The sequence below is a fragment of the Dermacentor variabilis genome, chromosome 10 (assembly GCF_050947875.1).
Source record: "Dermacentor variabilis isolate Ectoservices chromosome 10, ASM5094787v1, whole genome shotgun sequence".
NCBI classification, from domain to species: Eukaryota; Metazoa; Arthropoda; class Arachnida; order Ixodida; family Ixodidae; genus Dermacentor; species Dermacentor variabilis.
Window position 1 is genome coordinate 21364362 of NC_134577.1, and position 23911 is coordinate 21388272.

Consider the following 23911-nt stretch of genomic DNA (forward strand, 5'->3'; position numbering starts at 1 on the left):
TTGGCAGGTATTTGTCGCTGGCTTCTACATAAGCTATAGATTGTTCAATGGGGTAAAGAGGAAGAAAAAAAAACATTTTGCTTTTTGTACATGTACTTCTATCCCAGCCCTCTGGGAGTGTCAGCCAGCGCCACTACTGGCCATGGCGGTGATGTGGAACATCCTACAAAGTGCGGGTGTCGCGTACGACGAGCAGTTAGGAGCTGCCAGGCAACTGAACAATAAACTCTTGCATGCGACCACATGAGATCAGGACTGTCAGAGTCGTGGCCCTAGCTATACAACGCGCTAGAACAATAAGTGGAACCTAGGGGTTCCAGACCCTTGGGGTTCACTTTCGTCTGATCGATCGCGAAAAATAATAGCTATTTCATTTTATTAGTCTGGCTTAATGCGACAAGGGAATCGGGGAGATTATTTGCGCCAGCCCGGCATATAAGCTTATTTTGATTCAGCATTTCTACTCTTAGGGTTCGTAGAAACCCGGCTTTACAAGATCTCGCCGGGACGCTGTGCCTATGGGCTACACCTTGCTCGCATAAAGAAAATATGACCCTGACAGATTTTTTTTCTTTATCTTTTTCAGTTCAGGTCAGGTTGTTCTTTCTTATGCAGCAAGTGAAGCAACAGTCGAATGCCTTTTGGCCTGAAAGGAACAAGCACACTTGATACAGCAGAGGCGTAGGCTGAGGGGAGGGAAGGGGGTGGGGCATCTGGCACAAGTCGCCCGGCACGTACGGGAATTTTGTTTCTTTGGAGGCTTTTAAGAACGGGATTAGGCGCTCGCAACGAAAAGCAAATTCTGCAGAGCGTTTATCACATACCTGAATTTTCGTCGCGTTTTCAGGAAGGTCGTAATCTTCGACGCAACGAATACACTCTGTCCGTTTTTCCTAGAACGAGAGAAAAAAGCTCAGAAATATGCAACCAATAAGACACGCAATTTGTGCTACGCATTCTAAATCTTTAGACAGACTTCCCAGTGAAACATTTTTAGAACTTAAGTGTGGCCAGGAAAAAAAAAAGCTTTGCTACTTAACGCGCAAATAACACCATCAAAACCATAGTCAAGCGCGAACTTCGATGCATAAAATTAATAACGGCGCTTTCATGGATGAGCCTGAATACACACGCAGCATTAACAAGAAATGTTTATCATGCTGTGCTTGATTTATGTATCAATGTTTTAATAATCGGATATATTTTTCTTTCTGTCTTTCTCTCTTTGACGTTCCTAAGTCACTGAGACTATTATATTTTCTAGTGTTTGAGGTAGCCGTCCACTCTATGGCTTAGTATTTTTCTATGATCACACTGTTTATTAAGCAATTATTCCAACTACAACAACAAGGAAGTCATGTTCTGCTTAAATGTACTAACGGTCAAACGTTTCGTTGCCATCGCATTTTCTGCACGACATTGTTGCGATTCGCCTGCGACACGTGGTTTTGCCGGCGCGACTGCGGCGGGGCGGCAGACATTTTGGCCCGATCGTCGTCGCCGCAACACTCATCGCCAGGTGTTTCCAGGCGCGACTGCGGCGATGCGACCGCCTAGGGATCATCCTCGCATTCCAGTCATTGTGCCCGAAACAGGCGATGCCAAAGCAGGGATCTCATTCCAGTTATTGGGCCCGAAACAGGCGATGCCAAAGCAGGGATCTCATTCCAGTTATTGGGCCCGAAACAGGCGATGCCAAAGCAGGGATCTCGTTCCAGTCATTGTGCCCGAAACAGGCGATGCCAAAGCAGGGATCTCATTCCAGTTATTGGGCCCGAAACAGGCGATGCCAAAGCAGGGATCTCGTTCCAGTCATTATGCCCGAAACAGGCGATGCCAAAGCAGGGACCATCTTCTCATTACAGTCATTGTGTCCGACCGGCAGCGCCACGACAGGGTGCTACGAGATCGTGCTCGACATGGTGCTACGGCATCGCTACGACAGTGTGCGTCACCATTAGCCCATTGTACATTCACGTGCTCGTCTTTTGAGGGGTTCCTTCTTGCCCTCAACTGCGAGAGTATAAAAACAGCTGCCCCCGGACGCCAAAAGGAGGGCTCCGATTTCTTCTGTTGAGTGATGTGCTCTCCCGTCTCTCTACTTCGGTCAAACCTGACCGCCAACTCTTTGCGATGTTAAAATAAACAAGTTGTTTCGTTGTTACCAGTCGACTCATGCTTTGCCGGGACCTTCGGATGCTTCCAGTTGTACCCCAGGCCGCCAGGCCAACGCTACCCTTGGGGCTTGCGACCCAGGTACAACCACGGGCGTCAGCGCCGAGTTCTCAACAGATCGTACCAGCAGCCCGATCCCAAACAACATGTAGAGGGCACGTATTTGCTTAGCGAGCTCATTGTAGGCGATGGACACAAACAGCAGTTATTTCGATATCACCCTGAATATACAACTTAATCACGAGTGCGCGTGGCGGGCTACTTGGCCCTCACCCCTCTCCCTTAATTCCATTCCGTTATATTCGTACATTGGAAATTGCAAAGTATTAACGCTTATACTTTCAATTTTGTAGTACGCAATGGACTTCCCGTTTTGACCAGTACGTTAACGAACAACGATTGCCTGTCACTGTAGCTTCTTTTCACTAATATTCCAAGTCTTCTTAGTCAACAGCCTCCTACGATGGGCCCGTCTAGGTTCCGTGCTCTCCGATATCATTTCGGCATGTGTGGTTATCTTAAATTCGGTTCCCTTTTTGCTTGTAGTACACGCAGCGTTCGGCAATACAGGACTTTGCTATAGGACGTGGGAACAGAACAACAAGCAAGCATTCGACGTCGTCAAACGAGACGGCGCCTTGCTTCGCTGCACCCTGTCGCAGCTTTCTTCTCGAGTTTTGCAGTAATCGCTCATCTCGTGTCGAACGATTTTTTTTCGAGAAGGGTTGCATCACTTGATCAACGGCAACAAAATACTCACCTCATCGCTTCTGTCTCGATACGCGCTTAGGTACAGAAACATCAGCACGCGCTGCTTACAAGCTTACCGTAGGTCGGTGGAATGCGTTGCACAGGATGATGGCTGCTTCCTTCGGAGTGTACTACAGACGTGGAAAACGAGTGAGAGCAAATGGGAAAGAAAAAAAACGCTCACGTGACATCCACAGGCTTAAGCGCGAATTCCGCGCTCCCTTGAAACAGCTAAGCGTGATGCGCGTACTCACGGGTTTCACGCACGTCTGACGCATCTTGACGACCTGCAACGAACGGATTCAGAATGAAGGAAAAAAAAAAAGCGGGGCCACAAAGAAAACGTACAAGAAAGTTAGGCAGTGCCGACTGCTGGGCGATGCTTATGGCCACAATTAATATATTCATTCGGTTTCTGTTGGTGCGTGTCTATAGATGCATGTGCCGCTTTTTTTTTCCTTTTTTTTTGTTCTTGCGTGCGCGTTCTCTGTCTACTTGCTCACTGTATGGCACGCTTTACTTTCGCCTTTGTGGCCTGTCATCTCGCTGTTTCTTCTTTGCTTCCCTTCTTCTTCAACTTCCTTTTCTATCCCCTCCTCGCTAAAGGGTATGGGCAGGCTTTGGGCCCCCCTCTTGGTGGCAGTTGCCCAGCTTGCTCCTTCCCTATTTCCCTATGTGTGTGTGCATGCACGTCTTCATATAAAATAATAATAAGAATTGCCCCTTGTGCGCACCCGTCGTGGTTGCTTAGGGGCTGCGGTGTTGGGCTGCTAAGCACGAGGTCGCGGGATCGAATCCCGGCCATGGCGGCCGCATTGAAAAAATTAGGTTATGTGGTTGTACGTGCCAAAACCACTTTCTGATTATGAGGCACGCCGTAGTGGAGGACTCCGGAAATCTGGACCACCTGGGGTTCTTTAACGTGCACCTAAATCTAAGTACACGGGTGTTTTCGCATTTCGCCCCCATCGAAATGCGGCCGCCGTGGCCGGGATTCGATCCTCGTGCTCAGCAGCCCAACACCATAGCCACTGAGCAACCACGGCGGGTATACTTAGATTGAGGCGCACGTTAAAGAACCCCAGGTGGTCCAAATTTCCGGAGTCTCATAATCAGAAAGTGGTTTTGCCACTTAAAAGCACATGATTTAATTCTTTTTGCCCCTTGTGCGTTTGTATGATGTGCCGTGTACATCACATCTTTCACCCAACAACTGCAGTAGCACCTCATCGGCCAGCCAGGCAAACATCTCCAGCTTTAATTAAATACTAATTGCTCCTCACTCTCTCTCGTTGATTACTTTGTCAAGTCCTTCAGCGATTACTCCGACCTCACTGAGCCGTTGGAGCAGATCGTTACGCTTACGTTAATAAAAAGAAACATCTGAACCAGTTTTACATTTGAAAAAATGAAAGCGGAGATTCCAGTATGCATTAGCACTAAAGCATAAGATCGAACTGAGGAAGGGGACACAAATTGGTGAAATGCAAATCCCTTCGAACAGCACTCTTTGCTAGTCTCTATCTGGATTTTCAAGTCTCGCTCCTTATTGGAGCCGCGCCAGCAGAAGTAGCCAGCGAGCACTGACGGTCTTTTTTGACTCACCGCATTTATGTGTAGCAATTTCTGGGCTTATCTTCTTGCTTTGTTTGTTCGCTCGCACTCATGCGTCTTACAGGAATGCAGATGAGCGGTTAAGGTACTGCGTCTGGCGATAATGAAAGTCGGAGGCGTGGCACTAGATGTTGCCACATAATTGTCCTGTCCGGTGCGCTTTTCGAAGTGGTTTTCCGTCAGAACCTGTACTATACGTGGCCTTGCCCAAAGAGTGAGCAACGACGGCCAAGCAGGAAAGAGTCAGTCGTGGCTGTCGGTTCGACAGACGCGGTCTCGTTTGACGAACCGGTAAGTTCGCTCGTTCCTTACTTACGGGTCTATAGGTATATAGTAACATTCAAGCAGTTTCCCCATCGAATGCAGAACTTTCGGATAGTTGACCAAAGCAGTAAGTCAGGTTAGTTGGTCTTGCATACTGCACTAAAAAGACTAAGGATGTCCATGACGTACGACAAGTAAGCGTCATGCGGCGTCGTACTTCACATAACTATGCTGGCTCTGTTTATATGGCTGGTCCACCGAGCCGAGATTTGGCAGAGAAATAACCAACGCTATAGTTCCAACTCTGCTTGTAATTCGTCTAGGCGTCAGTGTGGAATGTTAAAAAAAAGAAAAAAAAAACGCCTGAAAAGAAGTAGGAACATAAAAATAATTTGTGTAAAAGGTTCGAATCAAAAAAGCATCAAAGCAATACGACGCATCGAATAACTGAGTATTCGGTCCTCCGTTAAAAAAATTCAAAATATTCGAGCAGTCCTGCAGAGTGTTATACCGACGGATTCAACGCGGCGTTCGCAAAGTCAAATTCGAGCGATCGCTGTCATTCACATGCTACGTGTCTCAGCTGCGAGACGAAAAAAGTAAAATGGGCTTCTTTATGTACACCTTCGCGCTTATTTATTTATTTTACATACCCTCAAACGCCTAGGCGCTGTAGGGGAGAGGAGGGTGCATGGCGTACAACAATAACAAGGTTCATTATAAATTTATGCAAGACTGACGACACCTGCGCACAACATAATTGCAAAAACAAAGAGGTTGGCAAAAGAGAGGTAAATAAAAAACAATAAAAAACAATTTTGTCGCGGATCGTACGTGACGGTGTATGTTGACCTTTCGTGGGCAAATAAAGCTACATACGTTAGGATTCTGCGTACCGAAAGTGGTTCAGGTGCTTCAGTTTAGTAAATGTAGTATTTTGTTACCATATAGGGGAAAAAATACTAATGATGCCACTTGTCTGTGTGCGTACCGGTGTGTATCGAAACGGCGTCATGACAGGTGTTCCCGTCGTGCGAACACAGGGGCGCATAGTCTCGAATCCGTGTGGGTTTGGATTAGTTACCAAGCTCACGATAACGTGACAGTTTCCTACTTCAGATATTCTTTCGTTGTGGTGGCACTACGAAGAAGTGTGTTAAAAAGCAACCAAGTGGCACCACAACTACAATCCAAGTTGTCTATAAATCACTGGGGCATCAGTGCGTAGCATGGATTTGGTCCATTGTCCCATCGCACATGCATGCTTTAACGCGAACGCAATATAGCGACACAAGACGCGAATAACACAGGTCATGCGTCAGCGCGTTTTGAATAATTCATAAAACCTTTCGCAGGGAGAGCTTGTTTATTGATGAGGCGCTCCAGCGCTCGCTCAGCCTATAAATAGCTATGCATGAGTCATTTTATTGCGATCACCATCGCAGACTATACTAACGACGTTCACATTACCACACAATGTAACGTTAAAGCTTACATGCTGTCGCATGCGCGTAGCTTTTGCGAATCGCCTCATCGGCCGGAACGTCAAACCGCATTGTTAGGCTAGTTAGGTTGTTGTGCCTTGCAAACGGCTCTAGAAGACGAAGGACAGCTCAGACTTGTGCATCACTTGCATCATGTGATTGTATATGCCGCCTCCTTCGCTGTTCGCCTTATTTGGTGTGGTTCGCGAACCTGAACGTGTTTACCTACAGCAAAGATACATTTGGTATGTATTATTGTGCTTTCTCAAATCAACATCGGCAACGATTTTTCGTTTACCGCTCGCGTTACCGATTCTATTTTCACCAAGAGGATTACGTTGACCAATTGTCAACGTAATCAGGAATTTGGAGACGGCAAGTTCACCTCCGTGCTGCTCCCGTTCTCGTTTCCCTTTCTTTTTTTTTTGTCCGTTTTTATTTGCGCAATGTGCCCCTGACGTTGTGCGTCGGGAAACGCTTTCGTATATGACGCATATTTCACTGCCACAGTCACAGCCAATTACGGGAAACGTCCGAGCAGGGACGTGAAAGGCGTCGTTATATAAGGCAGAAAGATAACGGACCTTTAGTAACGTTGGAGAACATTAATATTTCATATTGTCGAACGACTTGTTCCCCAGCCCGTATTTTCAGTCAGTCACTAAGTGTGACGCAAACATGAGCATCGGCAGAGCTCGTTTAACTTGGCAAAAAATGTCACAAGAGGACAACATTCCTGACCAACCTTATTCTCGGCGTATATACGGATGGCGGTTTCACTACGAGCGTCTTATACGCGTGACTCATGCGACGCGCATACAAAACTGGGCCCGTATTTTTTAAAATTTATTCATTCATACCTCAAATACCCCATTTGGGGTTTTACATTAGGGTTGGGCATATTTAGGTCATATATTCAATGAATGCCTTGAACGATGAATGACTGGAGTGGTGCACCGCTTCAGCAGGTAGATGATTCAAGTCTTTCGCTGTTTGCTCGTCCACTGCAGTGACGCGTAGGAAGTTACAAAGAACTGAGCGCCTACGTACGTTGAGTCACGTGGCTTCAACACGCGCCGGAAACTCGCTCATCAACAAAAAATTATACTTGTTTTTATTTTTTATTCGCCTGGCTTCTCACGAGGCCTAACCTGGGGATGAAATTACGTGTAAGCATGGAGGCCCGTTTTCGTGCAGATACTGCAACAGCGGCTCACGAAACGCACTGTCTATACGAGCCACCATTCACGTATTCTTCGGGGCTCACGTAGTCACATAAACGTCTTGCGCTAGAAATGCTCGTAAGAGAAAATGTCAGCCAATCCTGATGCTGGATATTTCATTAGCGAATATATTTAGCGAGGATATTTTATGCCAATGGTAAAGAACACTTACGACCGAAAAGTTTTGTTAGTTCTGGTGGCTAGTTCTTGACTTCGCGTCCCTGAATACACATTTAACAGGAATACACCCAGTCGTTCGCGATTGTGATATCGTCAACATGAGCCAACACACTGGTAGCTCTGTTCATTGGATGAGTATGCTGAAATGGCCCGACTGATCCACTTCCTTTAAAGGAAATCGAACAGCGCAGAGGATGGGACATTACGTACAGACTACAGACACAGCGCTGACTAACAACCAGTCTTTATTGCATATCAACTGCAATTGATAGGAAAGACAGTCTGCGCAAGAAAAAAACACCAATTAATTGCAGGCCGACTATTATTATTATTATTATTATTATTATTATTATTATTATTACTATTATTATTATATGGAAAAATACAAGCACACAAAGGAAACAGGGAAGGAGGGGCACAACGCCTGCCTACTCTTTCGGGAGGGGCCACTGCTGTCGGCAGGTTATCACGCATTCCACAATGTGTAGGACACTTCTCTACATTGTAGAAGTATAAAAGGCACGCTAACACAAAAATAACCGGCACACGTGAGAACTTCATTTGTATTGCGGACGCGTTTCTTTCTGTGCCGTCTTAAAGGAAAGCTGCAGTGTTTCCGCATCTGTTTCGCAATCACTTTTTCTTTTTCGATGTTCTGCCAACTGATTGGCGGAACAACACTGCTGGCGCTTTCCTTTTATTCTGCGCGCGCGCAATCCAGCAATAGTGAGATCTTGATGAGGGCTAGTTGGTTCATACTTAGAACTGAGGTGAAACAGCGCGAGAACGACGAGGACGCAAGGAAACAAATACCACAGACAAGAGCACTCCACAGTGTCTGTGGAATCCAGCAAGTACGTCGTGTACATAGCGTACATAGTGGCAGTGTAGAAATATAAGAAAAGAGTGACTTACGTCCAGTCTTCTAGGGGGAAAGCGGAGTTCGTAGTCCTTGACGCATTTCTTGCAAGACAGGACGTCATCGGTCTGCAGATGAAGAAAAAAAAAGAGAGAAGAAGATAAAGTGTCTGACAGCCGCTGCCTTTTTAAACTCACACGCCCAAATTGTTAACTCCCTTGTTATCATTATTATTTTTAGGCACCTAATTAAACCGCCCGATTCTTGGCCAATCCCCCACTGTGGGTGTGTGCCACGGCCACTCAGGACAACAACAACAACAACAACAACAACATTTGAAAGATATTCGTATCACTCGAAGTGACGCATGACGGGAAATCCCAACTGAAGCGTCTCTAGACCTGCCGCGACGGCTCCACGGCCTCGGCGTTCCGTTGCTGAGCGCGAGGTCTCGGGTTCGATCCGTGGCCAGGACAGCTGCATTTTGACATAGACGGAATTCGATAATTTTCCGTGTATTAAGACTCAGAATTAGGACAGAGATCCTGACGGGGTTAAAATGAACTCGGAGTCGTCCACTACGCCAATGCCCTATATAGAAGCCCGCAGGGGGAGCATTGGGAAGCAAACACTCACGTTTAGTTAAGGCGCTCGTTCACTATGACTCACATACGAATTATCAGAGGTCTAAGTAGTAAAAGGAAAATATGTGTGCGTCTAAAGGCTTTGCGAGGAGGCTAATTGCCTGTGACTATACCAGCCGCATCTTTCGTTCGCAAATTGGAAACAGTTAATAAGGTCTAAACGACCACTTCAGTTGCGAGCTAGCAAGGAACTGATATTTGGGCTATAGTTGGCACAGATTCATATTGGTGTTCAGAAGAGGACGGACAACGACGCTACTCGCAATTGAAAGACTTGATGAAAACCCCACCGATAAATAGTTAAGCACAAACCTAACTCAAGTCATGCATCCATGCGCAAAGAAAATAAAACAGATAAGTTGCAGACAGCAACGCTATAATCACGTGCCTTCCAAAAGGTCGTCCCTTTAGTGGGCAGTGCAACTGACGAACAGCTGACGCAATCATATTGAGCTAGTCGTGGGAGACGCCCACTCCATGAGAGCCCAAATCTCTCGTGGCCTGCAGGACCTGAATAAAGTTGATTTCCTTCCTTTTTTGAAACCCACACGGAAGTACGCTTCCATAAGGCCGCGCGATAAGCTACGAGCGCATGCATGTCAATATTTCCTTTTCACATTTGGTATATGTGAATGACTACAGGGTGCTTGGTCAGGAACAACTGCGAACCCCTTCACTGTCACACAAGGTTGACACGCGTAACTTCGAACGGTAAGTGCAGACCGTGCAGCGTGGAACGCTGATAAGCAAAACCAAGATTAGTGTGGCTGTGAGGCGGAGATAATCTTGGCTGGCATGCGCTTCGCGGACACGCCGCTTCCGCCTCGCGTCGAAATGTCCAAGAGAATAATCGGCAAGACACAGCATCGCCCAGCAGGGCGCAGTAGTCCTTTTAATCGTGCCGCGGAAGCTAATACGTTACTGCACTGCGCTCGCGTAAGAACCAGACTCGGCTTTGCATAGAGGAAAATAAGGCTATGCTCTTTCGAAACTCTTTGCAAGCGCCGGTCGCCGTTATGGTCTCAGAAGGATTGCTCCTCAGCGGCCGGTTCCGTAACGACAACCGCCGCAGCGATGCATGTCAAGAAAGAAAGAAAGAAAGAAAGAAAGAAAGAAAGAAAGAAAGAAAGAAAGAAAGAAAGAAAGAAAGAAAGAAAGAAAGAGGGATAGAAAGAAAGAATCAATGACTTAATGAGAGAGAACGAATGAGAGAAATATTGAATGAATGAAATAAATCAATATACAATGAAGGAAATAATGAATGAGACAATGAAAGACAGAAGGAAAACAATCAATGAGTGAAAGAAAGAATCTAGAACGAGACACGTAGATCGACTAAATAGTGCACACGCCGACAGGCTTTGCGGAGGCCGGTGGCAGATCGGTGCACTCTCAGCTTGGACGAGCAGCGACGACCCGTTCACAGCCGTTGCTGCCTGTCGCATTTGTCTTTTCCGCCTGTCGGCTTTCGAGAGCCACGCGTCGGCTGCATGCACACGACAGAACTGACGAGCGTGCGGAACAAGTTCTGCTGGGAAAAGAAACAAAGCTACCGAGAAAACAAAAGACAGCCAGGAGCCCCAATGTATCCCTTTCATCAACTCGGTGCACTGCAGGAAAGGCTACCGCGTGAGTCCAGCCGGCCAGGAATGAAAACTAGAAGAAATGGTTGCGCGTCGTACGTCACCGATACCCTCGCGAATCGCGCCGACTGAATGCAAGAATCGCGGAAGGATTACAGGCGAACGACGGACAAGCCATCGTCACATCTCTTAGACGTGCGTGGATTCTGACTACTGACTGACTGGCCGATACGGACCGTAACTATCGCTACAGTGCACGGAATTGCGTAGCCGCAGTATGTAACGACAATAACCCGGATCTGGTGCCGTATGTTCGCCCCCGATTCTGCATATTACTCTGAATGCTGGTGATACTCGCCGTCATAAGGACGTCAGATTGTCAGGCATACTCGCGGCGTTAGGTATAATGTACATGGGAGGGGCGTGGCGAATTTGAAGGTGAGAGGTGGCGAGCTCGGAAGGAAAGAAAGACACGTCTACGGTTCGGCGGTAGTGTGTTGGAAACTGCCTACACTGTCTCCCCCTAATTCCGTGCAACATTTCTCAAGCGTCGAGAGACGTGCGCATGCAGACACTTGCACTTCGAAGTGGCGATTTTTGACAGCATTTATGCCGAATGTTAGCTGCTTTGCGCTGCGGGCAGTCGTCAGTGCAGGTCACTCGAGCACACGGCAAGCGATTAATTTGTGCCTCCTCGAAAAGTAATGTGATATTTATAATTACAGTGCGGAGACGCAGTAGATAAGTTCATAAAATGAACCTGTTGACTGATTGAGTTTATTGTTTTTTGTTTAAAATACCTTACAGGCCCCTGACGGGGCATTGAGTAAGGGGGGTAACAAAAGTACAAAGTGTTTCGACACAGTACAAACATACGCCTCAAGTTTGCGATTAACACAAAGAAACGGAGGAATCGATGATAACGTGGCACGACGGCAATATAAGTTTGGGCAGTGACTGATAGATATAAACGCACCTAACTCAAGAGGCCTACAGTAAAAGCAGCGTAAAGGTTAAAAATAACGAGCTTGACGATACATAACTCTCACCCCATTTCAAAGCGGAGGGTAATAAATTCCTCGCTCCATTCCAAAACGTAGTCACAGTACGTTACAGGGCCGATAGTAAAGTGCGCTTTCCTCGAGAACGTTTATTCACCACAGAAGAGCCCACACAGGAGCGCCGTTTCGCAACTGATTCGATTAGATCCAGTTCTGATGCCTACGCGCCGCAGTGAAGCATTCGAACGCTTCCTCTAGCTCTCGCACGGCTGACGTCAGCTCTGAACCTCCAACAGCACTGCACAGTATTAGCCGAGCAGTGCATGCGCGGTCGCGCTCTGTCCCACTAAATATAGTGTGGCGACACAAAGCAGGGCGAAGAAAAAAGCGTCGTCGTCTGAACCGACGATGCAGGCGGCTGGGCAGCAGCGGCAAGGCGTTGTTGACCATCACTCGCGCTTACGCATTCAAGCCGGCGGCGGCGGCGGCTCAAAGGGCCACGCTCGTCGCTTCACATTTGCCCCCCCCCCCCCTCCTCCGCGACTATACTCCGGTGTCCATCTCCACGTCGACGCCCTCCCACTGTCTTTCCTCGGGCGCATCGCTCCACCGGGTGAATTGCTCTATATATAGAGGCGTTGGACGGTCACTCGCCTTCTCGCAAGAAGGGACACCATCGCCACGCATATAGCCGAGGCCTGAAGGTGTCAAAAAGAACGGGCGTGTTTACTAGAACGACGCTATAGCAGTCCCGAGGCTCGCGCTTTCTAAAGTTTCCTTCCTGCCTCCTTTCATTTCGTTTAGTTTTCGTTTCTTACATTTAGGACATAACCCCTCCGAGAACGCTTCTAAACGGTTCTTTCGTCCCTCGCCTTTCTTTCTCGGGTTACGTTTGTCTCCTTTAAGGTGTGGAGAAGAACAAAGGCGCGGGCAGCTCGCTTCCCGGTGGCTTCTGGGTTCGTAGCACGAGACGCGTTACGTCGCGGCGCGCGCCCTCGCCCTGCTTTGACTAAAAACGAGTGCGCTAAGTTCGGCCACTGGAGCTTCTCTTCTTTCCTTTTTTTTTTCGGGTTCGGCTGGAGGCTCGCGCACACGCTTTCAACTTTTCTAATCCACTGCACTTTTTTTTTAATGCGTTATAGGTGGACTTCACCCAGTTTGGGTGCATCACGTTTCTCTGACAAAGATATGGGCGGGCCCATAGTGCGCTCTATAACGCACCATCTCACAAAGCGCTATAGCTGTCAGGACGGGAGGATGCAAGAAACTGGTAGGGTACGCAGGCGCCGTTCGTCTCAAAAGGCGACTACGGCACGAGAGAAATGCAGCGAGTACGATCGTGTCCCAATGGTTGTAGCATCGCGCTGCTGTGCTGGAAGACCCCGGTTCGATCCCGTCATCGGTCACACATTTGCTTATAGCGTTATAGGCGGACTTCACCCACTTTAGAGGTATGTAACCAAAAAAAACTCTCGAGGTATGTGGAGCGTACGCGAGCACGTAGTAGTGTGCACGAAATTGCAAGCTTGTAAGAGATACGAGGTATAGAATTGTCACTTCGATAAGTGAGAACGTGCAAGGTCGACCGTGACACACAGACGCGTGCACAACTGTCGAAACACCACAATCACGACATTTTAAGTTTGCTATCGCAGATATGCCTAGAAAGTTAGCGGTGCTAAGTTCTGGGCTAGAGTTTTCTTTTCTTTTTTTCAGAAGACATTGGGTCACACAGCCAGAGTGCGTTTCGGTGGTCGGACCAGCACTTCCAGGACCTATAGGCACAGAGGTTCCTACGAAAATTACTAGAGGAAACAATGGTCGTACGGACAGCATACGAATGATGGGTAGCTAGTGGATTTGTATAATCTCCGTGCTTGTGGCTTCAAACGTTCTTGTGATCTTATTTATTACGCATTAAATTTGTAAATGTCCACACACTCGATAGAAGCACAGCAAGGCAACAAGACTGCCTCGCTGCACGTGCTCATTAGTTGGAAATTATTGCGTCCATTACACAATATTTTGCTGAAGACGATCAATCTGCAAAGTTGCAAAGCCGTTCGAAGCCAGAAGGACGATGTTTAGGCAGACTACACGCGCTGCCAATCATTCATGCTGGCTGAAACACCCACACTTGCAGCATCCGCAGACACTACTGTCATAGCTGCCCCTGGTGATTTTTTGCAGGAAACTCTAATGATCACCACGTTGCCTCGTCAAACTTCGTGCCTTACGAAAAAGAGGAAAACGAAAAAAACTGATCGAGTGGTTATTTGATTGATTGCTTTTTGTATATACCGAATAATGTATGCACTACAGGATGCACCATGGGAAATTCTTCTTAATTGATATGAGTGATACGTACACCTAAAGTGCGACGCACGAGCGTTTTAGCATTCGTACTCCATCAGAATGCGCAAGCAGCTGTTGGAATCGAACCTTCGACCTCGTCCTCTTCAAGCTTAGCCACGGAAATATGAGAAACAATTGGTAACGGCACATGCGCTACTTATCAGATGGTGTAGGAACATTTCCGTGCCATGGGCAACGCTATATATACCCTTATAACAGTTTATGAAGGTCACGAAGTTAAAAACGTAAGAAAAACTTGTCAGGTACGTTTTACGGTTCTTGCTAACTTTCGTAAGTAACGTTTGAGCTGGAAGCTGCCACTAACGTTCGTACAGTGAACTCCACAATAACTGGTACGATCTAGTCACGTTGTAATTATAAGCAAGCAATGGTTTACACTTTGCAAAAGAAGTCCATTTCTGCGCATGTTGTTTCTAAGGTAGTAATCACGGAGATGAAAATTTAAAAAATACGTTTGCGTTAAGACGAAAGCAATTTTCTCCCTCTCCTTCCACTGACATTTATGTCATTTACGAGACCTTTAGTATTGCTTTCGTAACTGAAGCTATGAATTTAACAACGCACCCGGCAAAGTTTCGCTAACCCTTTAGGCAACTTAAAGAACGGTTCGCTGCTGAGCATTTCTGACAGAAGGGAAGGAGGTATAGAAACGATGGTTGCACAGTCGCAAATATGAAGACGATACACTCCTCAGTTGCGTTCAACTCCCTGCCGTGTGGGCCGGTATCGAACAGGAGGTTTCTCTGCGTCCTAACGCCGAAGTATCGGTGCCCCTTAGGCTATAGCCGAACCCTGCGCAGCAATGTGGTACAGCCTGCTGCGATTTGGGAAGAGCTCGCGGCAGGGCAATCACGCATCTCGCGGCGACAACAAACCGCGGCAGGGTCCTAATTGCGCTGGCGTAGCGGTAGGTCTGGGCAAAATGGCGCCGCCATTGTTGGCAGACCGTCAGCGACTGTGCGCGTGCGTGTTTGTGGGTTTCGCTAATGGCGCTGTGGCGCGCGGCCCATTTAGCGACCCGCCTCAGTGCCGGAGAACAGATCTAGGGGGGCCGAAACGTCGGCACAGGAAACGGAACGCAGCGGGAAAGAATACAGTAACTAAGGGTTGCCCGGCACGTTGTAGAGACACTGAAACGGGACACCATCTGGTTGTTTGTGCTGTTGAGTTCAAGTATATATACACCCGTGATCAAAAAAAAAAATAATATAAAAGGAGGTTAAAACAGCGCAAAAAACGACGACGAAGAGAAGAAACATACAGCACAGGCGCTGACTGGCAATTAAATGTCTATTGCGGTGGAGCCCATGATAAAAAAAATAAGAATAATAAAATGAAAAGAGGTTAAAGCGGCGCAAAAAACGACGACGCACAGAAGAAGAAACACACACCAGAGGCGCTGACTGGCAATTGAATGTTTATTGCGGTGGAGCAATATAAGTAGGGGGGGGGGGGAAGTCGAGCAACCGACACGTGATCAGCAAGCCGTGGTAGCATAGTATAGTAAAGTGATACGTGCTTATCGCGCGACCACGGCTTGGTGATCACGTGCCGGTTGTTTTCCCGCTCCCATTTCGCTCACATTGCTCCACCACAACAAACCTTCAATTGTCAGTCAGCGCCTGTGGTGTGTGTGTCTTCTTCTGTGAGTCGTCGTTTTTTTTTTTTTTGCGCTGTTTTAACCTCCTTCGATCGTGCTTAACCAACTGGCCCAGCGTTGCACACTTCTGCAATATATACGTAACGTGCCGCCTTTATACGGAGAGCTGTTAATGCCTTTAGTTACTGCTTTGTCTCGGGGGAAGATATACGGCGCCGAGCTAAGAAAATTTGGGCCAGACATGAGCGGAGAAAGTTCCCGGATTCCGTCGGCTATATGTGCAGGGTGTCCCAGCTAACTTTAGCCAGAGTTTAAAAATATGCGAATGCCACGTAGCTGGACAGAACCAAGGTAATGTTGTTTTCCGTCGCTTGGAGATATTCAGATTATTTGTGTCATTCCGCCTAGTTAGATGAGTAGTAATAATTAGTTAATCAACTTCTCAAGCGTTATGATTAGATGAAAAGTGTCAATGAGAAAATTGTAAAGCGACAAGAAAGATGATGATGATGATGATGATCATCATCATCATCATCATCTCCCGATACAGCTTCCTGTTGCTCAGTACGTGCTACATAAAAGTGTTTTTTTCGAGCGTGAAAGAAGTCCGCAAATGCACGCAAAATTGGCCGGTCGAAGCACCTTGCGTGTATTCGCGGGCTTCTTTCACGCTCGGAAAAACGCTTTTATGTAGCACGTATTGAGCAACAGCATGCACCGAAGGTTCGGTCTACAGATGCCACTGGAATGCGGCCGATAAGGCAGGGATTCGAACCTGCGGTTTCATCCTGTGCCGTGGTTAAAGCAGCACTATAATTAAACCATGCACTGTGCCATTCTAGTAGGCAACCGGTTATCTCCGTTGTGCATTATATGACCTGCGCAACTCCGCCTCTCCACATATTTCTTTTAATTTCACTAGAATATCACCTGCGTTCGCTATAGACTATGCCTGTGTCCTTTTTTTTTTCCAAATCCGCATTGTCGTTTTTGTTTACTCCTATACACGTCGACAATGATATTTTCCGTTGCATCAAACGTCGCCCGGTTCCTAGCTACTTCTCAAATTGTTGACGACTCTATACGCGCAGTGACCTCATTGCAGTTTCTTGTGAATAGGGCTAGTTGGGTGACGTAATTTTTGCCTCATGGTAACGCCATGATGACTTTGGTCGTGTCACTGACAATTTGCGTGCTTTGGTGCGTTGTTCTTTTTTTTTCATTAGTTTGTTATCATGATAAGTTTTCCTCGTGACTTGTTTCGCACTTTGCTTCGAACTATTTCGACATGAACAGAGAGTACACTCGCGATTGTGACAGATCTCATGCGGCGACTCTCCATTAACGATGATTTGCATAAATTTGCAGCTTTATGCCAAGTTCTTGCTATGTTTGTAGAGGGCATGTAGTGTGTTTACTTTATAAGCGATGACCAAAGCTTGCGATAATTTCATTTTTTTAAATATATTTATATTGTTCTCGTCTCCAGTGCTTCTTGTGTTGTTGAGCTACGATTCTGGGATAGCGGGCTCTCACCTAGCCAAATTTCACTGTCGCAGTTCATAAACAACAAACAACAACAACAACAACACATTACAAACGGTACCTCGGAAAGCTTACGTCATAAGCGGGATATAGCGCACATCAAAATAACTCTAAGTCAGCTAAGCGCCCATAAAATCTGCAACTGAAAACCGACGCCACAGCTAAAGGCACAAAGGGAACAAACAGCTCCACCTCAAGAAAACGAGACACCACACAAGATCCGGCCTTTACCGCGAGTGGAAGCGATACGTGTGCAGTGACACATCTGAATCGTTCGTGCAGAAATGCAATGATTAGTCTTGATAGTAGCGGAAAGAGGGAAACAGGTGGCGTACTTACCACGTTTGCGTGTCTATACCTCCACTCGCAGTCCTTGATGACGCGGCCCTTGGGTCCAATAGGAACCTGCGATTGCGGAAAGGAGGATTGACCAAAAGCAGTCAACATCTACTAGCTGCGGAAGCACGCAAACTAGAACTTGACTTTCTGCAAGGTGTTTATTTTCTCGCAAAACAACAACAACAACAACAACAACGACGACGACGACGACGACGACGACGACGACGACAACAACATAACGAGAAAACGATAGAAAACACAGAGGGTGCCCTCATTTTTATTTAAACGCTTCTACGATAATGATTGCGTAGTTAAATGGCAAACGATTCTTCGCAAATCAAGGTCAAAATGAAGGCTATATATTTGTATACATTAGACAGATACAGTGGGAAGTCATTATAGGTTTGCTGTTCATTGACTTCTTGGTCATAATTACAATGCAAATGCTGGCTGCTACCTCTCCCGACGTTCTGCAATCGCATTTTCAGAGATGGTGAAGCGATAACGAAGTGGGCTGGAAGGGCAAGTTTATCAAAGGAAGATAATCTACAGTTAACACAGCTTTAAAATAAGCACCGGACGTGGTGCTCGTGCAAGTTATCACATACGAGGCGACGTGTAGCAACAAGTAAATGAGATTTGCGCGTTTTCTGGAAATCAATAAAAGTCAATGAATCAATTAAGGGTGCACCATCACATACGAAATTTCTGAAAATGTTCATTGACAATAATATGTCAAATGCCGTATGGGGTACAACATATCTCATTTAATGCATCTGCCTGGTAATCAATATATGTGATTGCTCATTCCAATACCCATCTGCATGAAAATGCCCCGCTGTGGCAGGGAAAAAAGCAGAAAAACTATAGCTTGTTGACCAACGCACATGGCTAGCACCACTTATTCGGCTGCAATCATGCTAATCTCTCCAGCACGGCGTTTCTTTGTTCATCGAGCATCGGCACCGTAAGGAATAAACGCCATTTTCTTTCGTAACTCTGATGTCGATGATGCACACTTTCGACAGTCAGGGAGACAGAAACATTAGCGCTCATAGCGATCCACATCTGCTTTGATCGCTTATATCTTATACTTTCTGCAATCTAGTTTGATATATTTTTTTTAGTCACGTGGACATATAAATATATGCCGGTGCTTGCATTTACCCGCTAGGAATGCGTTCATAATCTGCCAGTGTTATGGACCTACGGAACATAAACACTTGAGTGGAGTACGGTCGTGCGGGGGCCCAGGGGCCTACGTGGCCCGAACACCTCTGTTTAAATAAAGTTTTAACAACAACATCTTCGCACTCTTACACTTAGCGAAATTTCATACCTATTGGTGATACCCGTCGCACCACAAAGTACAACCAACAGGATGCCTTCTGAAATTTACTTTAGGAAGAAAGCGGAGGATGATGAATTGAAAAAGAAAATAAGAGGGGGAGGGAACGGAGGGGGTGAACGTAAAAAAAAAGTAAGAAAAAAAAAACGCTGATCAATTTAGACCAGTGGCGCCGCATAAGCCTTTAGGACTTCTCGGAGTGGTTGGCCGACCGACAGTGAGCGCTGCGTTTTGCCCGTCAGTCATCCGGGCCATTCGCCAACATCCTATTCGGTGGCAAATGCCGCTGGCCGCGGACGCACTACTTTCGAAAACCGCAAGCCTCGCTGTTATTGGCCACCGTCAATCGGCGGTTCCCGCTTAGTGCTGTCAGTGGAGCCGAGCGTTCGCAAATTATCGCCGCCGTAACGCGTCACAGAAGCCCGCCAGGACGCGCTTGCGCCCGCTTCGATTGTAATTGACGTCAAACGTGTGTGCGAGTGTAATTGACGTGCCGGTTCGGAACTGTGCGCGCACTCTCTCGCCTCTGACTGACACATTGGAAAGACCTTTGGAAATGGGACGGCCGCGCGAACTGACGCTATAGGTCATGCACCGTGCACTCAAAGTGTTGTTTCGCGGTTGTGCGCGGTTCGCACAACCGCGAAACAACCGCTTGTTGAGAATAGTGAGAGCGCAGCATTATTATGTTCCATTATATACGTTTTTGTTGTCGTTGTTTAAGAACAGCACATCGATGGGATAGTATATAGGCGACGTTAGAGCAGGCTGCTACAATACACAGTCGAGATATATTGCACACGTATTCACAAACGCACAAATATACGTAGTCTAAAAGAAATAACTGCAAACAAGAGAAAAAACTGTGCATTGTGCAATAAAAACACTGCTATACGCATAACACACGAATGTCGTTTTCAAGTAACCCGGGCCACGTGTTCGTGTGACCGCCCAAGCGAGAAATAAAAGTAGTCCATCCAGTAAACACTCCATTCATGTAGAGTTAATAAAAAATCTGCGGTTAACATAATATTAATCATACTGCTGTCTGCCAGAAAATACCGTATACATATAGGGTGGTCAAGGCACCCCTCTCTTTAGCAGGGCGTGACCATGGGCCAATACTTTCGTAATGGAGAATTCACCTCTGTGCAAGTGGGTCAATTTATCTCGAAAATGGATTCGCCGTTCGTCATGTTGCGGGCAGAATAACAGCAAGTTCTCCACAGAGGCGTCTGGGGTGTCGCAGTAGGCGTACTTGGGGGTTCTTTTTTTTTTGTTGTTGTTGTTGTTGGGTGGAAAAAAGCGAGGTGTACGTATAGGCCACGTTCAGTGGTAAACGGTGCAGAATGGTATCTAATGTACTCAATTTTTATGCTCACCACAAACTGTAGAGTATGGTAGACTCTACACAGCAAATTTTGCTCCTTGAAGCCCATATCTTCAGATAGCGTCCAACCAAGGCTTACGTATAACGCTTCTGGCTTCATTGGAAGTGTTGCAGATGAGCCATCACATTCGAGGATTGAGCATTTCCTCATTTCCAGTCGTACTAATACGACTAGGAATCTTCTGAAAATGAAATCTATGCCAAGCGATGACCAGTGTCTTTGCGACCGCGTACGGTAGTGAGCCGGAATCGGCATAAAAGCAATATTTAATTCACGAGCTCCTGAGGAAACATTCAGGTATAGGGCACCTCGACTGCTCCGTTTCTCTATGGCATATATAGCAAGAAAATAAATAAATAATAATAAAACAAAACAATAGCTTAACAGTGCTATAACGAAACTAATAAACATAACATCACTGTAATGGAGAGTTTCCTGAACTTCGGTCAGAGCCGCAAACTAAATGGCATTTAGAATTCCTACTCCTCACCTACTGGTCCACCTACTGGTCCACAATACAAAGCATAAGGGCGTCGATTAACGCATGATTGTACAGGACTACATATCGCAAGCTTTTAGCTACTCCTACGTCTACTTAAAAAAAAAACGTTTGTTGAAGGTTATACTCGCCTTTCTCCGCAGATGACTTGCTGACCACAGTGCAAGTAATTTTTGCATTGTAGATAAGATTACAAACAAACCTAACACACAACACTTTGGCATAGTTATCGGGTAAGGCTTATGCGCGAAACCAACGTAAACTTAGAGCCTTCTGTCAACCCGCCGCTACGCGTTATCAGTCAGATAGAAAGTTATTTTGTCTTGTTTGAAACAACCCACTTTTAAGCTCCATTTTAAGGCTAAGCATGCCTAGGCAGCACCTTCAACAGGCGGTGGCGCCTATAACATGGCGTCTATGACGTCGTTTCCGTCTTCTGAATCGATTTCGCTGTATGCGATCAGCAAAAGCATAATCTTCGAGTTCTGGCTCTATTATCCAGAAAAAACCGTCACTGGGGCGTGGGTTCGGACACCGCCTTTTTGCCAACTAGATAAATCGTCCCTTTACAAACGCGACAACGCGTGGTGAGTGTCCAAAGCTCTCATGGAGCTGTCGATCGGATCATCGAGTGCCTGCATAATAAATTCGACGTTTACTAGGACGCCGAAATTAAAGTTCGCCCGTCCGTAATCGTAGAGAAGGGATCATGTACTACGTCCGAAGCTCGGAAACATTATTCACCGTTCTCTGGGAACTTGCCACAAGACCCCATTCCACAATCTACCTGGCCGCTGAATACATCACAGGAAATGAATGGCCTCGTTGACGCAGCGACTTGTTGCACTTATGAGGGAGCGCAACCTGTTTCAGGCCTATATAATACACTGTACAAAACTGTAAATGAAGTTGCCAGGCAACTTGGCTCATTTCTGCCTCGCATCTTATTATGACAGTCGAATCCGGCAAACATCGGGGGCCCTCGCTTTCGTTTTAAGGGTTGCCGCCCATTTTTTCTGCTCTTGGGACCTTTGTAACTTTCCGTTGTTTCTTTCGCATCAGAAGGCGCGTACGTCCCTACAGTGTACTAGAAACTATGTACAAAATAGGATGTTGTTAGAAAACTGTGCGCACCATATGCAGGTATATACAGAACTTTACAATCCATGAGTGAGCGAGTGCGGCACAGGTCGAAAGGGCAAAGTCTGAGGCTGCGTGCGATTTGCTTCGGCGGTCTGGCATGGGAGTGCGACAGTAGACGAGGTCTTGGTGGCAGCTGATTAACGAATCGGGTCGTGGTGACTCCGATGCAGCAGAAGGCACAAGAAGGATGACGGTCGCACTGCGTGCAGCTGTCGCAGGCTTACAGTAAGGCCATTCAGACCTGTTTGTTGAACCTTCAGAGATGAGACCGTCCCACATCTACTTCAATGGGGCGTCATTCTTTGACGAACGGATAGAGTTCTTAATCGGTGAAAGTACACCTGGCTGCTCCTGTCTATGCACTCTTATCAATACGCGTCTCGCGTTACGGACAATACAAACAGGCCACCGTGTGGGAGTAGGTCCTGTGACAGTATCCCACCACCGGCACAAGCGACACAAAGTGATCGGGCCTCGATGAACGGCTGACCGTACATTAACAACGACGAAATACCAGCGTGGTAGAAGCTACCCAGCAAACAAGGCGAAGGCATCCACCGCCCGATGGCAATTAAAGATCAGACAATGACAACGCGCAACCCCGAAGCGTTGAAACACGGCCGCCAGCGGATGGGTTAGCCCCGTCTCGAGTTGCACCCGCATACGCATAATTTGCAATTATCGGCAATTAGCTCCCTGTCTCGGAGCCGGGGACGCAAGGTTATGCCCGTGGCGACCCACATCGAGGCATTGGAACGCAGTCGAACAACTTTCACCCCACCGGGTCGCACGGCGGCGGCTCCTGCGTCTTTCCGGTGGATGCTAATTATTCTCCCCCCGCTTGAGCCTGACGTCCCACATTGAAGCTCCGCGGGGAGGTTTAGCACATGCCGGCAGCTTAGCGATGTATACGCTCGGTCTGTCAAGTTCACTGCAGTGCAGCCACAGCTTGAAAGACCCTGCGACTCTGTGCAGTCAGCACAAAGAAATAGAGATAGGAACACTGCACACTTTAATCACTCGAGTCGCAAACTTGAGGGTCGTGGACACGAACCGCACACAACGCAAGAGTGCGACCGGGTCACGGACTAATACCGAATTTCAAGGAAATGCTTTTGTTACACTGGGAGACATCGTAGCGGAAACGCAAGTGGATGCAGCCTTGTGGCAGTTTATCCGAGAGGCTTGCGCATTCGAAACGTCACTTGAATCCCAAGAAGCACGAGGCACTGCATGCGTCCATGAGCTTTTGAATAGACGCCTCAAGTCGATTACTTTGTGCATTCAAAATACCCCGTATACCCTCCTCCCAATCACACTTTTTCTGTTTTTCCTACGCTCAACTACTGTGCTGCACGTATATAAGGACATATAGAGACAGATAGAGAGAGAGAGTGGGAAGGAACGAGTCTTTTGTGAGCCGTGCGGAGTCATAGCCAAGTCACAAAAGGGTCGTCACGACGAAGGCGCCACACACAAAGCGTGGCTGGCGATTACCCCGGCAGCTAGCTTACTCGCGGTACTTGTAACGGGAACGCGAGACTCGATGCCACACTTGGCGTTGAATGATTCAAGGCTGCTACGGATGAGCTAGCCCGTCGCTTGCTTTCGCCGGCTTGTTGCATAGCAAATCGATCTCTCATATCGGTGCCGCGGCCAGGGCGTGGTTCTCGTAGACATTATTCTCAGAAAGACAGCCGACGTTCAGCAGAGAAAGAACACCAGATTTGCGAACGAAACTATTCGCATATGCTGCTTGGAGTTTGACGTTGTTTCCTTTCTTGAAAAGGGGAGCCAAACTCTCGTGAATGCCATGCAAGGGCGTCGTACGTGCGAGCTTCGCACAAGGGAAAGGGATCTTGAAGTAGGAGTTATTTAGGTTGCTAGTAAAGT

General features: G+C 47.0%; 1 protein-coding gene across 2 annotated transcripts in view; it reads right to left on the minus strand.

Moving 5' to 3' along the window:
- The window catches only part of LOC142560111 (uncharacterized), a 185600-nt gene that overhangs the window by 22627 nt on the left and 139062 nt on the right, over positions 1-23911 (minus strand). For both annotated transcript variants that reach the window (XM_075671931.1, XM_075671932.1), the window contains 5 exons: positions 17638-17703; positions 8606-8677; positions 3180-3212; positions 3003-3056; positions 825-893 (listed from right to left, as the gene is read on the minus strand). In XM_075671931.1, coding sequence (XP_075528046.1) covers positions 825-893; positions 3003-3056; positions 3180-3212; positions 8606-8677; positions 17638-17703 — 294 coding nt within the window. The remainder of the gene's footprint in view (positions 1-824; positions 894-3002; positions 3057-3179; positions 3213-8605; positions 8678-17637; positions 17704-23911) is intronic.